The sequence below is a fragment of the Loxodonta africana genome, chromosome 14 (genome assembly GCF_030014295.1).
Source record: "Loxodonta africana isolate mLoxAfr1 chromosome 14, mLoxAfr1.hap2, whole genome shotgun sequence".
Taxonomy (NCBI): Eukaryota; Metazoa; Chordata; class Mammalia; order Proboscidea; family Elephantidae; genus Loxodonta; species Loxodonta africana.
The window spans coordinates 45,467,676-45,493,969 of record NC_087355.1 but is presented as its reverse complement, the minus strand read 5'-3'; the positions used below and the strand labels follow the sequence as shown (position 1 = coordinate 45,493,969).

Sequence of the window (26,294 nt, the reverse complement as noted above, 5' to 3'; positions counted from 1 at the left end):
GATACTAGGGATAAACTTTCACTTAAAGCACAACAAAAATAAAAGATACTAGGGATAATAAGATGGCTATTCACAGTGCCCTTCCAGAAACTGATCATCTATTTTTTTTTTAAAGTATATTTTTCAGCTCCAATTTGTAACACACTTTGACTGTCATTTCTGCTTTTCCTCTAACCAATCCGGATTATACAGAATAGAGTGTCACAGCATTGAGGCTATTGGTGATTTGGGTTAATGTCCTGAAAAGGATACTGTTTATATACACAGAAAGTAAAGGCCAAAAAAAAAGTAATGACAAAAAAAAGTTCATGCTAAAGTACAGTGCATACTCCTTAGATTGTAAAACTCTACCAGTCTAACAAAAATCACCAAGATACAGATGCCAACGTTGGAAAAAATATAAACCAGCAGACAGTCAATGTCATATTCCTTTGTCAAGTAAGTTTTATTTGTTGAATCCTTTGTTCTGGCATTTAGGAAGCTAAATAAATTAATTTAGCAGGCTAGAAATGCCTTCTGTACTCTTAACAAAGATTTGCTCATTAATGAATTAAACTTAATAGTGAAAAAAGCATAGTGAAGACTCTTTCTTTATACTTATTGATGAGGAAAAAGTTACCAAAATTTTCATATGGAAAAGAAAGAAATGGGTAATATCTTTTGAAAAATAAGAAGTAAACTTGGAAATAAAGAAGTTAAGGCACTTATTTCAATGGGTTTGCAACATCAAGGGCAAAGTATATTTTGTATTTCTTTGAGAAATTCCTTCTACTCAAAAACTATAAACTTTTCTCCTTTCACAGTAGAGCTATAATGTCAAACCTAACAACTGTAATTTTCCCAAGTGTAATTACCTGCAGGATTCTTAATCATTTGTTACTCTACAAATAAGTTAAGGAAATTAATTAAATGCTCCTCACTTAAAGTTTTCTAGTGTTATTGTTTTAACTACACTTAAAATAGAAGCAAGCATGCTTATCTCTAATACCCAATATCATCAGTTCCATAATACACCTTATATTCTCCTTTTCAACTGATGCTGAATGAAAAATTCATTATTTAAAAACTTGACTTAAAATTTTCTCCAAATCTGTATTAAGAAATAAGTCGACAGAAGCAAAAGCAACTTACCAATATATATTTAAAAAAAGAAAAAATCCAAAACTAATTTAGCACATGTGATAGCATAAATCAATAAAAATTCAATTAAATAATTCACGTTACAAAGAAAGTAGTGTTTTATTTCCCCTCCAAAGTATGCAAGCTTTTAATTACACTGTTTTACATGTCCTAGTGACAAGTACTACTATGTGACTATTCATTGTGTACTTGGTCAGGTATCTATGGTAATGTTGTCATAAGCCTAAAGCTAAATACTAGTGACTCACTACTAAGATGTACAGAGCCAACCTGAAGGACACTGCCTGCAGCTATCTTAATACATTTAAGATATTGTATAAAAGTATGAAATAAGAATCAATGGAACTAATGTTACAGATATATGACACTGCCATCAAACAATTCTTAAGCTCCAAAACAGCAAACATCCTACAGCCTAAGAATTCATGTGCTTTTTGTACTTTTATATATACATATATATAACAGAAAATAAAGATAACAGAAAGATGTTCCCTTCTAATGTAGTAATTTAGAGTACTGAAAATGCAATTTTTGCAGCACACTAACAATTGAACATTTTGAACACCTGTTACTGAACAGATACATAAGGTAAATCTAAACATACATCCCATCTTGTTAAAATGATACATCTACAAACTATATCTATCCTGAATCTGTTTATAATGTGAAATTAACTATTTTACAATTTTTTAAATAGGTGATTTAAAATGTGAAAATTCTTAAAGGAATATAGTATTTAGACTGTGAAACTGTCGTAAATTTTATTATAATTGTCATTTTGTTCTAATGTTGAAGACTGCATCAGTTTCATAAGTAACAGCACTTGAGTTTTATAATATCTGTATACGGAGATATGCTTACCAGTACCTGCACATATCTCTAGCTATTACTGATCACTTTAGTGTACATATTTTTATTTTGATAAATATTTAATTTTTTAACTTAATAGTTCAGTGGGAAACATGTAAATGGATCATATACTCCATATCCATGTTTTTTAAAAACCTGAACAACATTCTTTTAAATATCTATTTTTAAAGATATAGAGGTAACAAGAGTTGCTGTTTTATCATGATTAAATTAGTATCAAATTTATGGACCTAAGTTAAAAAAGCTAACAACTTAATAGACAGTCACAAAATAATAACATACGATATCATGCATTATGTATTACTGAGAAAGTGCTCCTTTATATAAGCAGCAGATGATAAGAGCAGTATAATGAAAAATTCTGAGTCTTCTGAATACTGGATATATCTTTATGTATATCCTTAAAAAAAATCACTTTCCTTTATATAACTTCCACTTTAATTTAAATGCTATATATTTTCAGTTAACATTTAAATTAGTTTTTTGTGGTAATATTTCATTTCTACTATAAACCATGAAACAACTTCAGAAACTGGCTTGAGGGTAAGAATAATTCTTTCCTTCTATCACATATCATATTAAGCATTTATTAAATGTTATGTTTGAGATCTGTACTCTGACCTTAAACATATTCAAATTCAAAATCTATGTTATGATAGAAGGAAGATTTATGGGGAAAATCTTAAAATATTTTAGAAGGTAAAACCTTTAAACATCATATAACAGTAATAAAGACAGCTGGCTGGAATATTGCGTGTTGGTAGATTTGACACTTTACCAAAGCACGGTAATACTTGATCTTCTATTTCCCACAGAACTCTTGATCCAGTTAACAGCAAGAGGGGAAAAGAAGCAGCAACCTTTCAAATGTCTATACCCTGACCTGCAGTAGACACCATGTAGGTAGAAGAAAATCACATTTTACTTCAAGTAGTAAAAGTCTTTGAAACAAAGGCTTTGCTAATTTTCAAGACTGGAAGGATATCACAGTGTTGATTTTATACACAAAGTAGGATCTGTTCCAGTATACTCTAGTGAAATAATTCACATACGGAGAATAGTTAATTTTGACTTCATGACAAAATCTCCCATATTTTGAGTAGGCCAACTTGTCACCTTCTTCGCAAACCACCTATCAAAAGATAGGAAACATAACATTAAAAAGCTTACTAAGCCTGTAGAAGAAATGGCAATCAATGTATAAGTAACTGTATTTATATGGAAAAATATATTATTGCTAAACATGGACCATAAAACACCTCATATGGTTTAGTCAACTGAAGCCTCTTCATAAGAGACACCATATCCATTAAACTCTTGAGCTTCCCATTAAGACTGAGAAACCAATGTAAAGCATTTCCAATTTTTAAAAGACTTAATACTAAAATTTAGAAGACAATGTCTCCAGCGCCATTACCATTCCTCTGAAGATCCCTGTCATAAAGCTTACCAAGGGTGAGAAATGGACATATTATATTTCTAATGTACATTCAAACTCTTCTTCTTGTGTATAATTGACTCATAATTATCTAGTAAGCAAGCAAGTCTTTGTGACTTAACCAATGCAAACCTTTACATTCTCACTTAATGATGTTAATTAAGATAGCTTAGATAGCATGAAGAGCTTTTTAAAATGAAACACTGAATATTATTCTAAAGTCTAGGAAAGGCCCAGAAATACCATTTTAAGAGTAAAATGTGGACTATCGTAAATTCATGCCTGGCATTACATGACAGAAATAACCTGATCTTCAAAATGGAGCAGAAAGGTGGGCAGACCTGAGCCAAGAAGAGAATAGAAAGGCTCCAGATATCAGATGCCAATACTGCAGTAATTACTGAAAATCCAGTGTTTTTTAAGTTCCTTTTGTCACTTACAAACCAAAGATCACAGCTATTAAGTATAAACAGAAGAAATTCAAAATATATGTAGCATAAAACAGAGTAAGTTTATATCGCAAGATTAAGGGATCATGGAGAAAGAAACTTAGAAATCACTAAAATGAATTTCTTACCAACCAAACTGAGGTGATAAGACAAAGAACTATGATAATCTGGGAGATCCTAACTGCAACCTGAACAGGACATGCACGCCAACTGAGAATGACCTATTATACTTTTCCTAAGGTTTCCCACCCCCAACTTTCCTGGCAGTCAAGGCATCCACTCCAGGAAGCACTAATTATCAGACACACAAACTTCCCTGTCAGTCTTGTTACTTGCCAGATGAATAGTATGTACGCTGCAGGCTAAGAATTAAGAAAGTTTGGTAAAATAGCTAAAATAAATGTAGAAATTAAGATCCAGCTAAATCCTAACAATTAAAGTGGCTCCGAATACACTAATTTTTGTGGATATTAGGGACTCAATGTACAGGCACTGTGTTAATTTACTAAGTAATTTTTCTAGATACTTATCAAATTATAAGAAAGTTATCAATATAAGAATATAACAAAATGCAACCAGCTGCTCTCTGGATTATAGTGAATAAAAGTAAAATTATCGTTTAAATCAAATTATGCCATCTTCTATTTATAAATGTGGAAATGTTCATTTTTTTTTGCAAAAATGATTTTTCTTTGTACATTAAAAAACTAAATTACTTTTAATAAGCTTTCCCCATCATTTTATAACTTTAATTATATCCTTAAGATCCAAAAATAAAGCTTTAAGATCACGAGTTTAGTCATTTGTCTCAAAAGAAAAAAAAAGGTTTAACTTTCCAAATAATTACTTACATGCCCATTTGCGATGTCTAATAAATCTTTAACTCTACAACCTCTCATGGTTCCCACCTCATTGCAGATAGCATCCTCTACAATTAGGTAATTAGCTTTGTAGGATGTCAGTATTTTATAAATATCCTCGGCAGATCGCTTTGAATAGATTTGATAGATCTGAAAGGATATAATAAAAACAGTGATTTTTAAGAGACTGTAAAATTTCTATTAATCAAAACTATATATTGAGCATCTCCATGCTTAGCATTAGGTGCCATGTGTAGAAAATAAAGATGTGTAGAAAGCCATGACTTGATTCCTGCCCTTCGGAAGCATATATACTCATGTTTCATAGTGGTGTCAAGACTAGATATAAAACAATTAGGAAATATAATGTGGTACACAATTAAATTCTAAATTGTATAGTATAATTACAGATACAGACTAGAAGAGAACATGTTGTTCTTATTAGGTGGTGAGTTGATTCTGACTCATAGCAACTCCATGTGACAGAGCAGAATTGCCCCCATAGGGTTTTCTGGGCTGTAATCTTTACGGGAGCAGATTGCCAGATCTCTCTCCTTCGGAGCCACTGAGTGGGTTCAAAATGCCAACCTTTCAGTTAGCAGCCGAGTGCTCAGAAATTTTAAAATATTGTTTGGGGACACTGGCATAAAGAGTGGATTTTCTTCTTTGAAATTTACAGTTTTGACCTTTGATCTTTGTACAGTAAATAAAAATTGTATTATAAAAGATTTAAAAAATGAAGATCACTTTCATTCAGAAATTAAATTTCCATGTTTAGCTAAACAATGTACATTTAAACTTCTCAAGACTCTCCTTTATATGGTCTACAGAACACAGAAACTTAAGAATGTACTATTAATTCTCTGAGGAAAAAATACTAACCTACTTGGGCTTGAGGAAATACATAAAAATCAATGACTATATATATACATTCTCATGATTATAATACTTCATTGTAAAATGCAAAATAAATGGGAAATAATTTACACAAACCTAGTGACCACTGAGGGGCCCTGGTGGTGCAGGGGTTAAGAGCTCAGGCTGCTAACCAAAAGGTTGGCGGTTCAAATTCACCAAGCCGCTCCCTGGAATCCCTGTGGGCAGTTCTACTCTGTCCTATAGGGTGGCTATGAGTCAGAATCGACTCAACAGCAATGGGTTTGGTTTTTTGTTTTTTTTTGGTGACCACTGATAATCTAATGAGAGGAACATGTAAAGAGATGGATTTCTTAAAGTCTGTTCTACAAAATACTAGTTAAGCATGATACTTCAAGAAAAGTTTTTGTTATAGTTTACTGTCTATCTTTCCAACTGTGTTCCACGAGAGCAAGGACCTATCCTTAGCACCTGGAATAGTGCCTGGCATATCAATGAAACATTTCCAAGCTTATTTGTTCATAGAAACCACGTTTTTTCATTGTTGTTGTTGTTGTTGTGTGGTATCAATTCTGACTCATAGTAACCCTACAGGACGAAGTAGAAATGCCCCATAGGGTTTCCTAGGCTGTAATCTTTATGGGAGCAGATTGCCAGGTGATTTCTCCTGTGGAGTTACTGCTGGGTTCAAACTGTGGAGCTTTTAGTTAGCAGCCAAGTACTTAGCCATTTCGCCTCATTAATGCCTATTAAAATCTTATTATTATACCATACTTAGGAAATTTCACAATAATTTTTCTCCTGAACAAGTAATAAATTCTTATATTAAAGTCTTCTTATTTTTTTCAATCACTAAATGCAATGTGGTTTTCTACATTAGATCCTTGAACAGAAAAAGAACAGGAAAAGGTGATGAAATCCAAATCAAGTCTGTTGTTTAATTCACCGTATTGTATCAATGTTAATTTCTTACATTTGGCAAGTGTATCACGGTTATGTAGATGCTAACATTAGGGAAAGCTGAGTGAAGGGTAAATAGGAACCCTCTGGCTATCTTTGCAACTTTTCTATAAACCTAAAATTATCCCAAAATAAGAATTTTTTTAAATTTCTTATTTAGGTTACTATTTTATGTTCAAAAATGACAGAGAATGTTGTACCAAAATAAGGTCTAGCTTTAAATGTACAATATTTTAAAAGTACTATAATGAGATTCAGAACAATGGACTAGGAATACTGAAAACTAGTTCTAATAATTACTCCATAAAGTACTCAAAAATGATTTAAGCTTTACTAGACTTTAATTTTTTAATCTTCAAAATGGGAAGGATGACACTGGCTATTGTTATTACAATTTTAGTCAGATAAATTCACAACAGTTTTTCTTCTGGAAGCCTATTATTATCCATTCATATTCTATAATTATTTGAAAATATTTCTGTATTCTTTTATTCCTATCAATTAGAAAAGATTTGTTCAAAATAGTATGACCAAAAGTTAAAAAGCCAGAAGGAGCAAGGTATATAGAGGGAGGAGGGGTTACATGTATTCATGTATCATTTATTCATTTTTACTGATGACAATAAAGGATAGAAGTGGGAAATTAAGTTATATAGCTGAGCTGGGATCACATCGTTAATAAACGTGAATGACAAAAAAATCTCAATAAAAAAAGATCTGTTCAATAAACAAAACTGAAGCAAATACACAATAAAAAAGTATGTTCTGAAATCATAGTTTTATAATTAAAATCTTTTTGACTGCTCATAACTCTATATACCTGGGTATTCTGTTAGCCAGAGAAATGACAAGAATAATTACTTCTTGTATAAATATAAAACCAAGCTGCCTTTTATGTAATATTCTTTTAGCCTTTTTAAACACAGTTTTATTAAGATATAATTCACTTACTATACAATTCACCTACTACGATGATTTTTAGTATATTCAGTGTTGTGCATCTATCACCACTATAAATTTGAGATCACTTGTACTACCCTCAAAAGAAACCCTGCACCCCTTAAGAGTAGTTACCCATCAACCCTATCCCATGCCCTCCAGCATCAAGCAAACACTAACCTACTTTTGGCCTTTATAAATTTAAGTATTCCAGACATTCTATATAAATGGAATCATAAAATATGTAGTCTTTGGTGACTGGCTTTTTCACTTGGTATGTTTTCAAGATTCATCCATGTTGTATGTCTCAGTACTTCTTTTTATTGTTAAATAATATTCTATTATACAGATATACCACATTTTATTTATCTATTGATCAGTTGATGATGCTTTATTTTCACTTTTTGGCTATTATGAATAATGCTGCTATGAACATTCATGTATAAGTTTTTTGTTTTTTTGTGGACATGTTTTCATTTCTCTTAGGAATATACCTAGGAGTGGGATTACCGGATCATATAATAAGTACGTATATGTTTAACCTTTTAAGGAACTGCCAAGCTGATTTCCAGATGGGTGGACCCCTCTATATTCCCACCAGCAGTATGTGAGGCCTCCAGTTTCCCCACATCCTCCCCAACACATGTTATCTGTTTTATTATAGTCACTGCAGTGGGTGTGTAAAATGGTATCTCACTGGGGATTTGATCTGCATTTCTCTGCTGGCTAATGATGCTGAACAACCTTTCAGGTGTTTATTGGTCATTAGCATATCTTGGGAGAAACGCTGGTTTTTAAAACTGGGTTATCTACCTTTTTTTTTTTTTAACTGAGCTGTAATAGTTCCTTCAATCCTTCTAATTACCATGTCATAGTATTTGATACTTATTTTATACATGAGATAAAACCAGTGAGGTTAAAAGTAACTTGACCACTGTCACAAAACCATCGAGTGAGCAAGGATGCATAAAATTCATGTCTTGATTCTGTGGCGCTTTTCATTACAATTTTGCTGACTCTCAGCTCTGGATCTTTAAATTAAACAGTAAAGTTTTTCAGGTGTTCTGAAATGTTAATACTGAACCAGCTCTTATTACCCTTCAGGAAATAATAAAATCACAAATGTTAGGCTAAAAGCACCACATGCTATTTGTCCTGAAAAAACAAAAGAGATGTAATCTAAGTTAACAAGATCCCGATCTATTCACAGAATATTCGGTAGTTGCCTTCCACGTGCCATGGTTGCTGGTTACCCAGCACTTTCAGGTCCAGGGTCCACTGACAAGCTAGGATACTCACTCAAACGCTATGTGGCACACAGAATGTTAAGAAAGACCAAGTTTCTTACTCAATACACTGGCCTAAGTAAGGTTCAATGAAAATGGTTCTATCCTAACCAAACTATACTTACAGTTTTTTAAATATACATTTTTATTTATTTTTATGTTTTGGGAAACTGTAATATACTACCAGGACACTTAAAAAAAAAAATTTCTATGCAAAGGCAATAACATTACTGATACCCTAAGGAACGTTTTCTCAACCACAGCACTATTAACATTTTGGGTCAGATAATTCCTTGTTGGGACAGGAGAGGGGTGTCCTGTGCATCAGCAGGATGTTTAACTCTGCAAACCAAAACTGATCATTACACTCCTTGACTTATTAAAGGTCTCTGATGACTCCCAATTACCTAAAAGGTGAGTCTCCAATTCTTCAGTGTGGCATTTCAGGCCCTTGAGAATCTGTCCTCACTTATTTTCTAGTTTCATGGCCATACAAATTTTCTAGCTCATGTTATTTTTTCCAGACTGGAGTCATATTTATTCTTTTTCCAAATGAGTATTTATTCATCCTTTAAAGCCCTGTTTAAGGAAATAATCTTTATGAAGACTTGCTGGATTTTTAAAGCAGAATGGATTCCTCCAGCTTTTGAACACCCCTTTGTACTTTCTGGAAAGCCTGGTGGCATGGTGGTTAAGTGCCACAGCTGCTAACCAAAAGGTCAGCAGTTCAAATCCTCCAGGAGCTCCCTGGAAACTCTATGGGGCAGTTCTACTCTGTCCTATAAGGTCGCTATGAGTCGGAATCGACTCGACAGCAATGGGTTTTTGTACTTTCTGTGTACGTGTGTGTGCAAATGCGATTAAAATCTAATAATATATAATAGCGAATAATGGTTAACATTTAAATTTTTCTATGTTTCAGGCATAGTGTATTATCTTATTTAATTCTCACAAGTAGGAGGTGAGAACTAATATTAGTTACACAGTTGGTAACTTGCTCAAGGTCACAAAGCCAGTGCAGCTTCCCCCTTAGCTTAAAATAAATTTTAAAAACTATATGATATTCTATCAAATCGAAAAACAGAATATTTTGAACTTGTGTTCAGTTTGTCATTACTTTCAGATATGAAGTCACCATTTAAATCCACACCAAATATTTAAAATAATATACTCTCTGAACAAAAATTAATTTGATACCTCTCAACAATGACAACTAAAAATAAAATAAATTATTAAAAAAAAATTAGGAACCCTCATCCATTGCTGGTGGGAATAAAAAATGGTAGAACCACTGTAGAAAACTGGCGGTTCCTCAAAAAGTTGAGCATAGAATTAACACAAGAACCAGCAATCCAAACCCTAGGTGTATACCCAGAAGTGAAGGCAGGAATGCAAACAAAAACCTGTACACTGATCTTTATTGCAGCAATTTTTGCAATACCCAAAAGGTGGAAACAACTGAAATGTGTATTAACTGATGAATGGATAAACAAAATGTGGTATATACACACAATGGAATACTACTCAGTCATAAAGAGAAATGAAGTCCTGATGCATGCCACAACACGGATGAACCTTGAAAACATCCTGCCGAGTGAAATAAGTCAGTTGCAAAATATTGTATGATCTCACTTATATGAAATAAGCAAATACACAGAAACCAGAGATTATTACTGGTTACCAGGGGTGGGAGGGGAGAGGAGAAAGAGGGAATTCTTGCTTAGGGACATTGAGTTTGTGTAAATCATGATAGAATTTGGAAAAGGATAGCGAGAATGTCGCACAACTTAAAGAATGTAATCAGTGTCAATGAATTGTACATTTAGAAATCGTAGAGTTGGCATATGTTTTGTTATATATATTTTTATCACAATGAAAAAAATTTAAAAATTAGATACCATATCATTCTATCGTGAGTTATTAATAACTGCCTATGCCTAAAAATAAATCAGTATTTTATAGAAACAGAATGTTAATTTGAAAAGACAAAGTCTAATAAGACATCAGTTGACAACTTCCTTCAAGAATTAAGAACAATGATATTTTCAAGACACTTTCTTTTTGTGAAATATTACACATCAGTTCCCCTGATAACCAAAAACCAAACCCACTGCTGTTGAGTCAACTCTTATTCATAGCTACCCTATAGGACAGAGTAGAACTGCCCCATAGGGCTTTCAAGGAGCACCTGATGGATTCAAACTACCCACGTTTTGGTTAGCAGCCATAGCTCTTAACCACTATGCCCCAGGGTTCCCAGTTCCCTTGACATTTTGTGGAAAATTAAATGTTCTTCTTTCTCCTAAAACATAGCAACACTTTTCACTAAAGAAAAACTTAGTATTTTAATTTTGACTCTTTTCTTGGTTAAATGTATTATAAAGCTTGTTAAAAACTAAAGCTAATTTAATTAGTCCTTATCTTCTAAAATTACATGGTTTTTTCCTAGTTATCCCTGTAATCCACTAAAAACATATGCATCACTACGCTAAATTACAGAGTGCTCGAAAAAAGACCCAAATGCAGAATTTGAAATGTCTTACGTTTTCATTTCTTTTGAGAAGATCATCATCATTGTAAAGAGGCAAGCTTGTCACCATCCATCCAGTGCATAATTTAATCGCACCCATTAACTGTGGACTCCCCGCAAACACAGCTGCAATTGGTGCTTGCCTTCTGCAAAGAACCATAAAGATTTGCACACTGAAAAGACTATTTAAATCAATGATTTACACCAACTCTGAAATACCAAGGAAACTTGCAGTGTACTGTACACTTCAGTTTCAATGTGAGTTTTCATTCATTTATGGATTCATCCAAAAAGGTAGACATCTATGTGCCAAGCACTGTTGTGAGTGCTGGAGACAGAAAAACCAAAAAGCCAAACCCAGTGCCATCGAGTCAATTCCAAGTCGTAGCAACCCTATACGACAGAGTAGAACTGCCCCATGGAGGTTCCAAGGAGCGCCTGGCAGGTTCAAACTGCCGACCCTTTAGTTAGCAGCCGTAGCATTTAACCACTACGCCACCAGGGTTTCTACTGCAGATACTGCAACTAAAAAAAAAAAAAAAAGACAAGGTACCTTCTCTCAAGAGGCAGCATGGGGAGACAATACATAAACATGCATATGATGGGTTATAATAATGCTACTAAAAAAATAATGCAGGGTAATGGGATAGAGTGACAGAAAGATATTATTTTAGATAGAATGGCTAGGTTGATGGTGATACTGTAAATTCTCAAATTCATCTTTTGCACATACTAACTACCACAACCCAACTGATTCCAGATCCATCTATCCTCTGCTTCTTCCCTATTATTACCTGGGCAACGCATGTAAGACTTCTTCACTCTGAACCATGATCCAAAGTCCAACATAGATGCCACATACAAGGCTAGGAAACCTACGAGCAGGTCCCAAAGGGCTGGTCTAATGCCTTCACTTATTTACTATTCACTCTCTATATTCAGCATCCAGTGTCCACCTCCTACATGCTAGGTAAAGTGCCAGGCAATGGAAATAGAGATGACAGCATATAGCCACTGTCCTTAATAAGCACCAAGTATAGGGAGAAAACACACATGAAACAGAGTAATTACTCCACAGTAACATAAAGTATAAATGTCCAATGTATGATAGTTCAGGCCTTTGCTATGTCTTTAAAAATGTTATTGTGGTATATCACATACTACATAGACATAACATCTTCTTTTGTTAATGACACCAGGCTGTGTATTCAGTGCTCCACAATGGTAAATACAACACTGAAATGTCAAGATTTTGTAGTGTCCACATTCACAAAAAGAATTAACGGGCGAGGCGGGGTCAAGATGGCGGAGTAGTCAGACGCTTCAGGTAATCCCTCAACAACACACAAAAAAAGACATCAAAATGAGAGCACTAAATTCATACCTATCAATAATTACACTTAACATAAACAGATGAAATGCACCAGTAAAAAGACAGAATGGCAGAATGGATTAAAAAAACACAACATCTCTATTTGCTGCCTACAGGAGACACACCTTAGACTTAGAGATAAAAACAGGCTAAAACTCAAAGGATGGAAAAAAATATATCAAGCAAACAACAACTGAAAAAGAGCAGGAGTGGCAATATTAATTTCTGACAAAATAGGCTCTAAGGTTAAATCCACCACAAAGGATAAGGAAGGACACTATGTAATGATTAAAGGGACAATATACCAGGAGGATATAACCATATTAAATATTTATGTACCCAATGACAGGGCTGCAAGGTACATAAAACAAACTCTAACAGCATTGAAAAGTGAGATAGACAGCTCCACAATAATAGTAGGAGACTTCAACACACCACTTTCAGTGAAGAACAGAACATCCAGAAAGAAGCTGAATAAAGACACGGAAGATCTTAATGCCACAATCAACCACCTTGACCTCAGACATATATAGAATACTCCACTCAACAGCAGTCAAGTATACTTTCTTTTCTAGTGCACATGGAACATTCTCTAGAATAGACCACCTACAAGGTTATAAAGCAAGCCTTAGCAGAATCCAAAGTATTGAAATATTACAAAGCATCTCTGCCCATAAGGCCATAAAAGTAGAAATCAATAACAGAAAAAGCAGGGAAAAGAAATTGAACACTTGGAAACTGAACAATACCATGCTCAAAAACAAGACATAATAGAAGACATTAAGATGGAATAAAGAAATTCATAGACTCCAAAGAGAATAAAAAAACACTTCCTATCAGAACCTTTGGGACACAGCAAAAAGCAGTGCTTAGAGGTCAATTTATATCAAGAAATGTACACATAAAAAAGAAGAAAGGGCCAAAATCAAAGAATTAGCCCTACAACGCGAACAAATAGAAAAAGAGCAACAAAAGAAATTCTCACACACCAGAAGAAGAAAGCAAATAATAAAAATTAGAGTAGAATTAAATGAAACAGAAAAACAATTGAGAGTGTTAACAAGACCAAAAGCTGGTTCTTTGAAAAAATTAAGGAAATTGATAAAGCATTGGCCAAACTGACAAAAGAAAAACATGAGAGGAAGCAAATAACCTGAATAAGAAATAAGATTGGCAATATTACAACATACCCAACTGAAATTGAAAGAATCACATCAAATAACTATGAAAAATGTACTCTAACAAATTTGAAAACCTAGAAGAAATAGATGAATTTGTAGAAACACACTACCTACCTAAGCTAACACAGAAGTAGAACAACTAAATAAACTCATAACAAAAGAAGAGATTGAAAAGGTAATTAAAAAACTCCCAACAAAAAAAAAAAAGCCCTGACCCAGGATGGCTTCACTGCAGAGTTCTACCAAATTTTCAGAGAAGAGTTAACACCACTACTACTAAAGATATCTCAGAGTACAGAGAAGGACGGAATACCCCCAAACTCATTCTATGAAGCCAGAATATCCCTGATACCAAAACCGGGCAAAGACACCTCAAAAAAAGAAAATTATAGACCTGTATTCATCATGAACTCAGATGCAAAAATCGTCAACAGAATTCTAGCCAACAGAATTCAACAGCATATCAAAAAATAATTCACCATGACCAAGTGAGATTCATACCAGGTATGCAGGGATGGTTCAACATTAGAAAAACGCTGAATGTAACCCATCATATAAATAAAACAAAAGACAAGAACCACATGATCTTATCGATTGACGCAGAAAACGCATTTGACAAAGTTCAATACCCATTCATGATAAAAACTCTCTGCAAGATAGAAATAGAAGGAAATCTCCTCAACATAATAAAGGACATTTATACAAAGCCAACAGCCAACATCATTCTAAATGGAGTGAGTCTGAAAGCACTGAAATCGGGAACCAGACAAGGATGCCCTTTATCACGACTCTTATTCAACACTGTGCTGGAGGTCCTAGCCCCAGCAATTAGGCTAGATAAAGAAATAAAGGGCATTCAGATTGGCCAGGAAGAAGTAAAACTACCTCTATTTGCAGATGACATGATCTTATACACAGAAAACCCTAAGGAATCCTCAAGAAAACTACTGAAACTAAGAGTTCAGCATACTATCAGGGTAGAAGATAAACATACAAAAATCAGTTGGATTCCTCTACACCAACAAAAAGAACATCGAAGAGAAAATCACCAAATCAATACCATTTACAGTAGCTCCCCAGATGATAAAATACTTAGGAATAAATCTTACCAGAGATGCAAAAGACCTATACAAAGAAAACTACAAGACACTGCTGCAAGAAGCCAAAACAGACCTACATAAGTGGAAAAATATACCTTGCTCATGGATAGGAAGACTTAACATTGTAAAAATGTCTATTATACCAAAAGCCATCTATAGATTCAATGCAATTCCCATCCAGATTCCAATGACATTTTTTAATGAGTTGGAGAAACAAATCACCAACTTCATATGGAAGAGAAAGAGGCCCCAGATAAGTAAAGTATTACTGAAAAAGAACAACAAAGTGGGAGGCCTCACTCTACATGATTTTAAAACCTATTATACAGCCACAGTAGTCAAAACAGCCTGGTACTGGTACAACAGACATAAACCAATGGAACAGAACTGAGAATCCAGACGTAAATCCATTCACATATGAGCAGCTGATATTTGACAAAGGACCAAAGTCCATTAAATGGGGAAAAGACAATCTCTTTAATAAATGGTGCTGGCATAACTGGATATCCATCTGCAAAAAAATGAAACAAGATCCATACCTCATACCATGCACAAAAGCAAACTCAAAATGGATCAAAGACCTAAGTATAAAATCTAAAACGATAAAGATCATGGAAGAAAAAATAGGGACAACACTAGGAGTCCTAATACATGGCATAAACAGTACACAAAACATTACTAACAATGGATAAATACCAGAAAAGAGACTAGATAACTGGGAGCCCCTAAAAATCAAACACCTATGCTTACCCAATGACTTCGCCAAAAGTAAAAAGATTACCTACAGACTGGGAAAAAGTTTTTACCTATGACATTTCTGATCAGCATCTGATCTCTAAAATCTACATGATACTGTAAAAACTCAACTACAAAAAGACAAATAACCCAATTAAAAAATGGGCAAAGGATATGAACAGGCACTTCACTAAAGAAGACGTTCAGGTAGCTGAAGTATATATGAGGAAATGCTCATGATCATTAGCCATTACAGAAATGCAAATCAAAACTACAAACAGATTCCATCTCACTCCAACAAGGCTGGCATTAATCCAAAAAACACAAAACAATAAATGTTGGAGAGGTTGTGGAGTGACTGAACACTTATACGCTGCTGGTGGGAATGTAAAATGGTACAACCACTTTGGAAATTGATTCGGTGCTTCCTTAAGAAGCTAGAAATAGAACTACTATATGATCCAGCAATCCCACTCCTTGGAATATATCCTAGAGAAAAAGAGCCTTTACACAAACAGGTATATGCATGCCTATGTTCACTGCAGCACTGTTCACAATAGCAAAAGGATGGAGGCAACCAAGGTGCCCATTAAAGGATGAATGGAGAAATAAAGTAAGTTATATTCACACAGTGGAATACTATGCATCAACAAAGAACAATGATGAATCCATGGAACATTTCATAACATGGAGGAATCTAGAAGGCAGTATGCTGAATGAAATTAGTCAGTTGCAAAAGGACAAATATAGTATTAGACCACTATTATAAGAACTCGAGAAATAGTTTAAACATAGAAGAAAATATTCTTTGCTGGTTATGAGTGGGGAGGGGGACAGAGGGGTATTCACTAATTAAATAGTAGACAAGAACTACTTTAGGTGAAAGGGAAAGGCAACATACAATACAGGAGAGGTCAGCACAACTGGACTAAACCACAAACAAAGAAGTTTCCTGAATAAACTGAACGCTTCGAAGGCCAGCATAGCAGCAGTGGGGGTTGGGGGGCCATGGTTTCAGGGGACATCTACGCAAATTGGCATAATAAAATCTATCAAGAAAACATACTCCATCTGGCTTTGGTAAGTGGTGCCTGGGGTCTTCAACACTAGAACATGGCCATCTAAGATGCATCAATTGAAGCCAAGGAGAATGAAGAACATTAAAGATACAAGGTAATTATGAGCCCAAGAGACAGAAAGGGCCATATAAACCAGAGACTACATCAGCCTGAGACCAGGAGAACTAGATGGTGCCTGGCCACAACCAAAGACTGCCGTGACAGGGAACATAACAGAGAACCCTGATGAAGCAGGAGAGCAGTGGGATGCAGACCTCAAATTCTCCTAAAAAGACCAGACTTAATGGTCTGAGTCTAGAAGGGCCCTGGAGGTCATGGCCCCCAGACCTTCTGTTAGCCTGAGACAGGAACCATTCCTAAAGCCAACTCTTCAGACAGGGATTGGGCTGGACCATGGGACAGAAAACGATACTGGTGAGAAGTGAGCTTCTTGGATCAAGTAGACACATAAGACTATGTGGGCAGCCCCTGTCTGGATGGGAGATGAGAAGGCAGGGGCGGTTAGAAGCTGGCCAAGGGGACACAAAAATAGAGAGTGGAAAGTAGGAGTGTGCTGTCTCATTAGGGAGAGACCAACTAGGAGTATATAGCAAGGTGTATATAAATTTTTTTATGAGAGACTGACTTGATTTGTAAACTTTCACTTAAAGCACAATAAAAATTTTCTTAAAAAAAAAGAATTAATGGGCATTCCTTAAGAGTGATATAAACAAAATAATTTTTGAGGGTGTATCAGGCACCAGGATCACTTTATATGCTAATTTCTTGATTTGGGGTTTTCTGGATTAAGCAAGTGTAATTTCAAACCTGAAACCCAGGTGAACTCAGTTCATTGCTACAAATTCAGAGGTGTGGTCTTATTTTTGACCAAGAGTTGAGGCGAAAAGAGACATGTTTTTTATTATCTTTTTCTACCCACTTGGTGGATATTTTGCTAGTCCATCCTTTCACTCATAGTGTACCCCTTTATAGGTACCCAAGTTATATTTGGAGCCCTGTGGTGTAGTAGTTAAGCATTTGGCTGCTAAAAGGTTGGCAACTCGAACTCACTAGTTGCTCTGCAGAAGACAGATGTGGCAGTCTGATTCTGTAAAGATTCACAGCCTTGGAAACCCTATGGGGCAGTTCTACTCTGTCCCATAGGGTTGCTGTGGGTCAAAATTGACTGGATGGCAATGGGGTTTTTTTTTTTTTTGAGTTACGTATGTGTGTGTCGGGGTAAATGTCTCAACTGCAACTCCCTGCTTCCACAGGCCCAAGGACACAATAAAACCCAAATTCCTTGTTTACCAAGATTAGCAAGCTATCCCCCGACAACCTCCAATTTAGGGCAAAGGAAGCATCTTTTTGACTATCTAAGTAAAAGGATATGTGTTTTTTTCTAGGCCTTTGAAGGTCGGTGGGTTTTCAGGTTATCTAGTCTGCCATACTGCCAAAAATAGAACCCTAAAATCCTGAACTAATCAATGTGCCATAAAAAAAAAAAAATCAATGTGCCATAGATGAGATTAACTAGAAAATTAGAAATACAAAGTTTCATCAAAAACTAGATATTCCTAAAAACACAGAACAAAATTCCTGAGTTTTACGAGAAGAATTTGGAAAACTATTAATTTTCTTATTTCCTCTCAATCCATTAGATAGCATATAATAATTAATAAACAGCTTAACAAATAGTTTTGGGCAGTTCAATTCTTACTTTATCCAGGTCATAAGTTCCACTGTATCTGGGTCATAGAATTCCTGCAGTTCCGATAATTCCGTCATCAATCTTGGAAAAAACTAAAATGCGAAACAAAATCCCCAAAAGATGTGTATAAGTAACTAGAAAGTTTAAAACTGTTCACGGTATTTCAAGACCAAGGTTAACTTAAGGCAAACGGTATTACAACATTGTTCTCATGTAAAAAAAATATCATGGATCTCATTGTTTTCTTTCAGTGACCTGCTCCTTCTTCTCAATCCAGATAAACTTATAGTTAATTAATTGCCTAGATTCAATAAATACCTTTATCATTACCAAACAACTAATCATTAGTTTTAGCTTTCATGCACATACACACTAAAAAATTATAAATAAAAATATCAGGTCAACAGATTTACAACTTTATTGGCAATTAGTTTCATGTTATAATAAGCCAAAGTATTTACATCATTTTATAGACATTAAAATTTTGGAGATGTCAAAATATTTTTTAATACTAAGACCTATCTATTCAGCAATTTCTTTTACCAATTATAAATTGAATTAATAAAAGTACTAAGTATTACTAAGAACATTAGTATATTAGTAATACTATATTAATATACTATCATATAATAGCATACTAACTGTATTATTACTCAATACTATATCAGTAATACTATATTTCGTTAGAACAGTGTCTAAAGGTAAGTTCCCTCCTCACACATATAAATTTATCTCTACCTTGGAAATAAAGTACATTTCAATAGTGTATAAAACTGATTCTCTTACCTCCTTCCATAAGCTAAAACCTATTATAGTAGGCACAGCCATGCTCAGAATAAGAGCCTATAATATTAAAGCAAAAAGAGTTATGGAAAAATACATCTCAGAACACAACTTTGAGGTACTACACAATGACTTTATGGCCAATCACAAATAAAACAACTCACGTTCCTTATAATTATGATAATTTTAGTCAGAGAAATCAAAAAGTCAGAACAGAATCTAATTCCTGGAGTGAGATGGGTAAAGACCAATGAGTTTCAAACATACTAAGCTAAAGTGAGATATATATATTTGCCTACAAATTTAGGACAGAACATAAAAAAAGGCAATAGTCATAGTAATATTTCAAATAGGGAATTAATATTTGATAGTTTATCAGGAATTTAAATTATGAAGAGCTTACAAAGGATACTAAACTGCTACCTAAACAGCTAACAACAAAACAATGCATGCATAAAGAAAAAACAGCTAATATATATCAATATACTAGAATGTTAAAGAATGTATGAATTCTTCATGAAATAGGCTGGCAAAATTCAACATGACTATTGTTAATTCATCATATTCCTGCCAGAACTATTCTTCTTCCTATCATCCCCACGGAAACCCTGGTAGTGTAGTGGTTAAGTGCTATGCCTGCTAATCAAAAGTCTGGCAGTTCAAACCCACCAGGCGCTCCTTGGAAACTCTATGGGGCATTTGTACCGTATCCTATAAGGTTTCTATGAGTCAGAATCAACTCGATGGCAACGGGTTTGGCTTTTTTTTTTTTTGTATCATCCCCTATCAGTTGAAATTCACAAAGACATACCAACTAGAAACCTAGGAGACATCCACAATTTATTCCTCTTTTTCATTCCCCCATATTTAATTAAGCAGCAAGTAATACTAATCACTTTTCTAACTTTTATTTATTTTTTTGCTTCAGTATAGCATAAAACCAAAAATAACCAAACCTGTTGCCCTTGAGTCGATTCCGACTCATAGCAACCCTATAGGATGGAGTAGAACTGCCCTGTAGGGTTTCCAAGAAGCAGCTGGTGGATTCGAACTGCTGACCTGTTGGTTAGAAGCCGACTACTTAACCACTACACTACCAGGGCTCCCCAGTATACCACAGTATTAACCAAATGGGCTTTGGGTTCAAAAACTCAGGATGTGAATCATGATTTCCACACTTACAAGCTATAAGAGATCTCCAAAAAACAAAAACCAAACCCACTGCCGTTGAGTCAATTTTTACTCATGGCAACCCTATAGGACAAAGCAGAACAGTCCCATAGGGGTTTCCAAGGAGCAGCTGGTGGATTTGAACTGCTGACCTTTTTGGTTAGCAGTCGTAGTTCGCTATAGCTCTTAACCACTGTGCCACCAGGGCTCCATAAGTGATCTTAGGCAAGTTATTTAACCATTTTAAGCCTTAGTCTCTTTGTCTATAAAACGGAGATAATAAAACCTAGCTAACAGGATCTTTATAAGCATTGAACCTGACACTCAACAAACTGAAACTTTCATTACTTTCATCCGCTATGGCCTACACCCAGGGGCAATAGCCTCCTTCTTGGCTCTACTTTGTTACCCACAGGCCTATTCTTCACAGAACTATAGAAGCAATCTGATAGAAAATGTAAGTCTGACTTTCTCACTCTACATAAAAACATTCAATGACTTCCACTGCCTTTAGGAGAAGGCCAAGTTCCATGGCATGACATTCAAAGACATCCATGACCTGACTACCCTCTACTTCTCCAATCTCATTTCTTAACCACCCCTGCCTCAAACTTGATTTGCCAACAAAACTAAATGTATTATGCTGCTCTCTTTGCTTCTGTTTTAGTCCTTTTGATTACATTGTGCTCTTTACTTACTTCCGTATTTATTCCTTCTACCATGTATACCTCCCCACCCTTCATCTGACTAGTAACTCATCATCTTTCAAATCTCAGATTGGAAAGTTTTCCCTGAATCTCTAAAAAAACTAGATGTAAAAAACCTGAATGAAGTAGCCCTCCTCTATGTTCCAATACTGCCCTATGAATACCTTCTGTTTTATGCCTAGGAGCCTGCAATCTACTTGATAAAATTAACCATGTTTTATTTATCTTTGCATTTCAAGCACCTAGCAGGCACAGTGTAGATACTCCTTTCACATGGAAAATGTAACACAGCTCTAAAGAAAACCAAGAAAGACATAAAAATGAATTCTTGATGGCTTCTCACATTACTGACTCACTTGTATTTTTACATATTATTTTTTAATTTATCTGCAATGAAAAACACTACTTTTATAATTAGAAATTACAAAAAATGATTTTCAAAGGGTCTCTTTCTACCTCTAAGTCATAATGGAATTTATTCATGGTATTTTAATTGTATTCGATGTAGTTTCCATTTATTAGCATTTGATTTTACGTAACTGGAAGAGAAACAAGTACTTAGCACAAAATAATAATGACCTACCAACAATATTGGATGTACAGTTCTTAATCGAAGCCACTTGAAAAGGGTCATCCAAAGTTCAGGAGAACATACACCAAATGCTGCTAACATGCACACATAAGGAGTCCAGAGGTATTTTAAGCTAGAAAAAAAACAAAAACAAGTCACAGATGAGATCCCTATGAACATTATTATCAGATTTCTCCTTTCCGAATTCTCTCCTACTACTCAAGAAAATACTAAAATGTCACGGGAGAAATGAAAAAGCTCAGCCTCTAATTTTCAGCAACAGATTGTTACTCTGTTCCTAAGCAATCAAAAAGATGTGGATTACTAAATAAGAATGAAATATAAGCATTAATATTGATGTGGATACAGTAAAATAGTACTCATGGAAAGAATATAAACTGTTAACAGCTTTTTCAGAAGACAATTTGGCAGAACTTGTAAAAATTTAAAATATCCCATGGTAGGCAATCCCACTTCTAGTAATCTAAAACAAAAAAAACCAAGCCGGTTGCCATCAAGTTGATTCCAACTCATAGTGACCCTACAGCCTACAGAAGTGTTAGCGTATGAGTATAAAGATATACATACAAAGTTTTAACTACAGCATGTTGTTTTAACAGCACAAAATTAAAAACAACCTAACCAAAACCAAACTAAACCCACTGCATTGAATCGATTCAGATTTATAGCGACCCTGTAGGACAGAGTAGAACTGCCCTATAGGGTTTCCATGGCTGTAGATCTTTACTGAAGCAGACTGCCATATCTTTTCCCCGTGGAGCGGCTACTGGGTTTGAATTGCTGACCTTTCAGTTAGCAGCCAAGCACTTAACCACTGCTCCACCAGGGCTCCTTTTTAGAAAGGATAGTTTTTTTGTAAAAACGAACAGATCAAATAAAGTACACTTACCCTTCTATAACCATTGCAAGAGAACCCAATAAAATAGTATAAATTACATGATAAATTATTTCTGGCCTTCCTCCAATTTGTCCATCTTTGAGAGTAACAGTTTCTTTCACTGACTTGCCACTAAAGAAAGGAAATGAAAAAATCAAATATACATTATCGTCTTTGAAGGCCAAATCTAAAATTTTAATTTCCTCATGAAAAGAAACAAAGATGGTTCTTGTTATGGATTAAATTGTGTCCCAAAAATGTGTTGTAAGTCCTAACTCCTATACCTAGAGCTGGAGCCCCAGTGGCACAGTGGTTAAGAGCCTGGCTGCTAACCAAAAGGATGGCAGTTCAAATCCACCAGCTGCTCCTTGGAAACCCTATGGGGCAGTTCTATTCTGTTCTATAGGGTCGATGTGAGCAGCAATGGGTTTGGATTTGGTTTTTATACTTGTAGTTATAATCCCATCTGGGAATGGGTTTTCTTTGTTATGTTGATGAGGCAGTATTAGTATACCTTATACTTTAAGTCAATCTCTTTTGAATATAAAAAAGCAGATTAAGCAAGCAAGCAGAGATGGTGGAAGACGCTATATTTTTACGCAAATAACCTTCAGGTTCTACTTTTTTTGCCAACTGCTCCCTACCCCCCACCCCCGTATTTTCTTTACGACCCTATGCTAATTCTATTTGATAGCAACAAGTGTAAAAAAAAATTAGCATAGCACACTTGTGAAAATACCTGGAGAGGAGGTGGAGCACAGTTGGCAAAAAAAAGTAGAACATGGGTGTTATTTGTGTAAAAACATGGTAGATTCCATGCCACACCAAGGTAACCAAGGAGCCAAGGAATAGATGCTGAAAACAGACAAGGACCTTCCCCCAGAGTGGACAGAGAGAGAGAAGAGCCATCCCCTAGAGCTGGAGCTGTGAATTTAGACTTCTAGCCTTCTAACTGTGAGAGAATAAATGTCTGTCTGTTAAAGCCACCCACTTGTGTTATTTTTGTTATAGCAGCACTAGATAACTAAGATAGTTCCCAAAATTTGAAAATATATTCTGCTATTCAAATACCTAACTTATGTATCTCCAAATCTTTATAAATGGCCTTTAGATTCTGAAGACAAATGACTTTGTGAAGACTAATATGCAAGTTCAGGAAATATAATGAACAGGTTTCCTTTTCTAAGATTAATTAGCACTCAACAAAAACCAAACCAAACCCAGTGCCACCAAGTCGATTCTGATTCATAGCGACAGCACTCAACTAGTGACTGCTAAATCAATATGGTTAAATCACAATTTGAATAACTAAGTCCTCAGAATTAAGATATTACATACAGCCTCCTTTCAAACGTGGTAAAAATATTTAATAGTCAAACTTTACAACTTAAAAATCACCTCTACTACTAGTGTCATTTAAATCAAACGGAAATTACTCTTAAGTCAAAACTGGAGTAAATCAGTAAATCTGTCTGTAAAAGTTTAACTGATTATTTACATATTACTCCTATTTTAAGTTTGGACATTATATATTTTGACACATAAAACTAAATTTTAATTTTATTTGATTTGTTGATATTATTGTTCGTTCAGACTCATGGCAGCCCCATGTGTGCAGAACAGAACTGTTCTATAGCATTTTCAGGGCTGGGACCATTCACAAGCAGATTGCCACGCCTGTCTTCCGAGATGCTTCTGTGTGGCTTTGAACCACCGACCTTTCAGCTAGTAGTAAAGTGTGCAGCCATTTGCGCTACTCAGGGGCTCCTTTTACTTGGTTATCTTATGATGATATTTTACATATCAATGAATAGAATGGAATTAAAAGCTTTAAAACACACAAACGTTGGAAGGATATTAAAAATAAGCATTTTTTATATTTTTGTAATGTACTAGTAATGCGATCAATTCTCATAGGTACTTACTTAATTCTTCTAAAAATAACTTGCATCATGGAGAGGAAACAAATGATTAACACCAAAACATAGAAAGGTAATAAAGAAGACTGTGTCAATCGCAAAAAAAAATCTTGAGATGGTGCCTGCAGGGATTCTTGACAAAGGAGCCAATTCATTGTAAAATTCCTATAGAAGACAAAAAAAACATGACATTAAAATCACAGTTGTTTTAAACCAGTTAGTATAAATAAAAGTACTTTGTATCTCAGTAAAAACTAAGACAAAACAAAGTATTTCTCTAAATCCATTTGCTTATTAATAGCAAGCTCCTATCCTTTATAAATGAAGATATTAGTAATCCTCCTCAATAAAACACATACATTCATCAAAACTGCCCTAATAAATGTAAAACTACTGCTTTTTATTACCAGGTAATGTAATCATACCTAAAGACCAATACGGTTTTAAGGAAGACAACAAAAAATCCAGGTGTCCAATGTCCATATTATGGTAGCTGATTGCCACTGTGGCTCCTGAGCAGTTGAAATGTAGTCAATCTGAACTGAGATGTGTGTTAAGCACAAAAGAGACACCGGATTTCAAAGTAAAAAAAAAAAAGAGTGACTAAGGGAATAAAAACTAACTAAGCAGTGAGGGGTAAAATTTTAGGGGAGTTTCATTCTCTACCATGAATGTTTCAGTAATATTTGAAATTTTATTAAACACATCCGTAATAAAAAAATTTTTATCTTAAGAGATATCTTAGTTCATGTATGTATGCTTTCCTGTATATTTTCTTAAAAAGACAAATCTGGAAATAAATGCTTGTGAACTAAAAGTAGTTGGCTTTCTACTTCAATAAAAACAACATCTAAACAAATATATAGTAGTCATATTCATACAAGTTATGGAAGTGTTGTGTGCCATCAAGTCAATTTCAACTCAGTGACCTTATATGATAGAGTAGAACTGCCCCACAGGGCATCTTAGGCTGTAATATTTATAGGAGTTGTATCCGTAGTAGTAATAATAACCACTTCCTAAGGCCTACTACAACTGGCAAGCACTGTAGTAGGCTCTCTATGGAAGCAGAGTTGAGCAAAACACCAGTTCCTGCTTTCAGGGAACTTTCAGCTTATTAGGAGCTAAAGTTAAGACACTAAATGTAATAAGAACTATCCACTCATTCATCAAACATTTACTGAGCACCTACTTTGTGTCAGGCTTTGTTCTAAGCACTGAGGGCACAAGGGTACACAAGACAGACACAGTCCCTGCTTACAGGTAAGCATCTGAAGGGCATATAACCTACCGTGCAGAGGAGGCATTATTAAACCTATTGATCTCACGCCATCAGAAATGGTATGTAATTTATTTAAGGTGATAAAAGGAAGTTATGGCTGAACTTGAAAGAGAATTAGGAGCTCTCCGATTCCTAAGCTCTAGTTCTGTTCAAAAAACCATGCTGCCTTCCATTCTTCCATATATTTCTTTACCCATCCATACTAACCAATTCCATTGCCGTCGAGATTCTGACTCATAGGACAGAGTAGAACTGCCCCAGGGGTCTCCAAGGCTGCAAATCTTGACGAAATCTTTCTCCCATAGGCTTAAATAGCCAGCCTTTCGGTTAGCAGCCGAGTGCTTAACCACTGAGCCACCAGGGCTCCTTACCCATCCATACAATCAATTTTTATTGATTGTCTGCTATGTATCAGGCTTATATATATGTCTGAAAAAGACATAGTCTCTACTCTCATGG

The 26,294-nt window shown here is 34.9% G+C and overlaps 1 protein-coding gene across 8 annotated transcripts in view; it reads right to left on the bottom strand.

The window, feature by feature from the left end:
• Positions 1-271: 271 nt before the first annotated feature.
• The window catches only part of DPY19L4 (dpy-19 like 4), a 60,331-nt gene continuing 34,308 nt past the window's right edge, over positions 272-26,294 (bottom strand). For 6 of the 8 annotated variants that reach the window (XM_064267908.1, XM_064267907.1, XM_064267909.1 and 3 more), the window contains 8 exons: positions 24,560-24,718; positions 22,647-22,766; positions 21,749-21,869; positions 19,292-19,348; positions 18,515-18,597; positions 11,362-11,494; positions 4,749-4,907; positions 272-3,142 (listed from right to left, as the gene is read on the bottom strand). In XM_064267908.1, the coding sequence (XP_064123978.1) occupies positions 2,978-3,142; positions 4,749-4,907; positions 11,362-11,494; positions 18,515-18,597; positions 19,292-19,348; positions 21,749-21,869; positions 22,647-22,766; positions 24,560-24,718 (997 nt within the window). In that variant the 3' untranslated portion in view covers positions 272-2,977. The remainder of the gene's footprint in view (positions 3,143-4,748; positions 4,908-11,361; positions 11,495-18,514; positions 18,598-19,291; positions 19,349-21,748; positions 21,870-22,646; positions 22,767-24,559; positions 24,719-26,294) is intronic. The other 2 variants (XM_064267912.1, XM_064267910.1) reach the window with 2 other exon arrangements.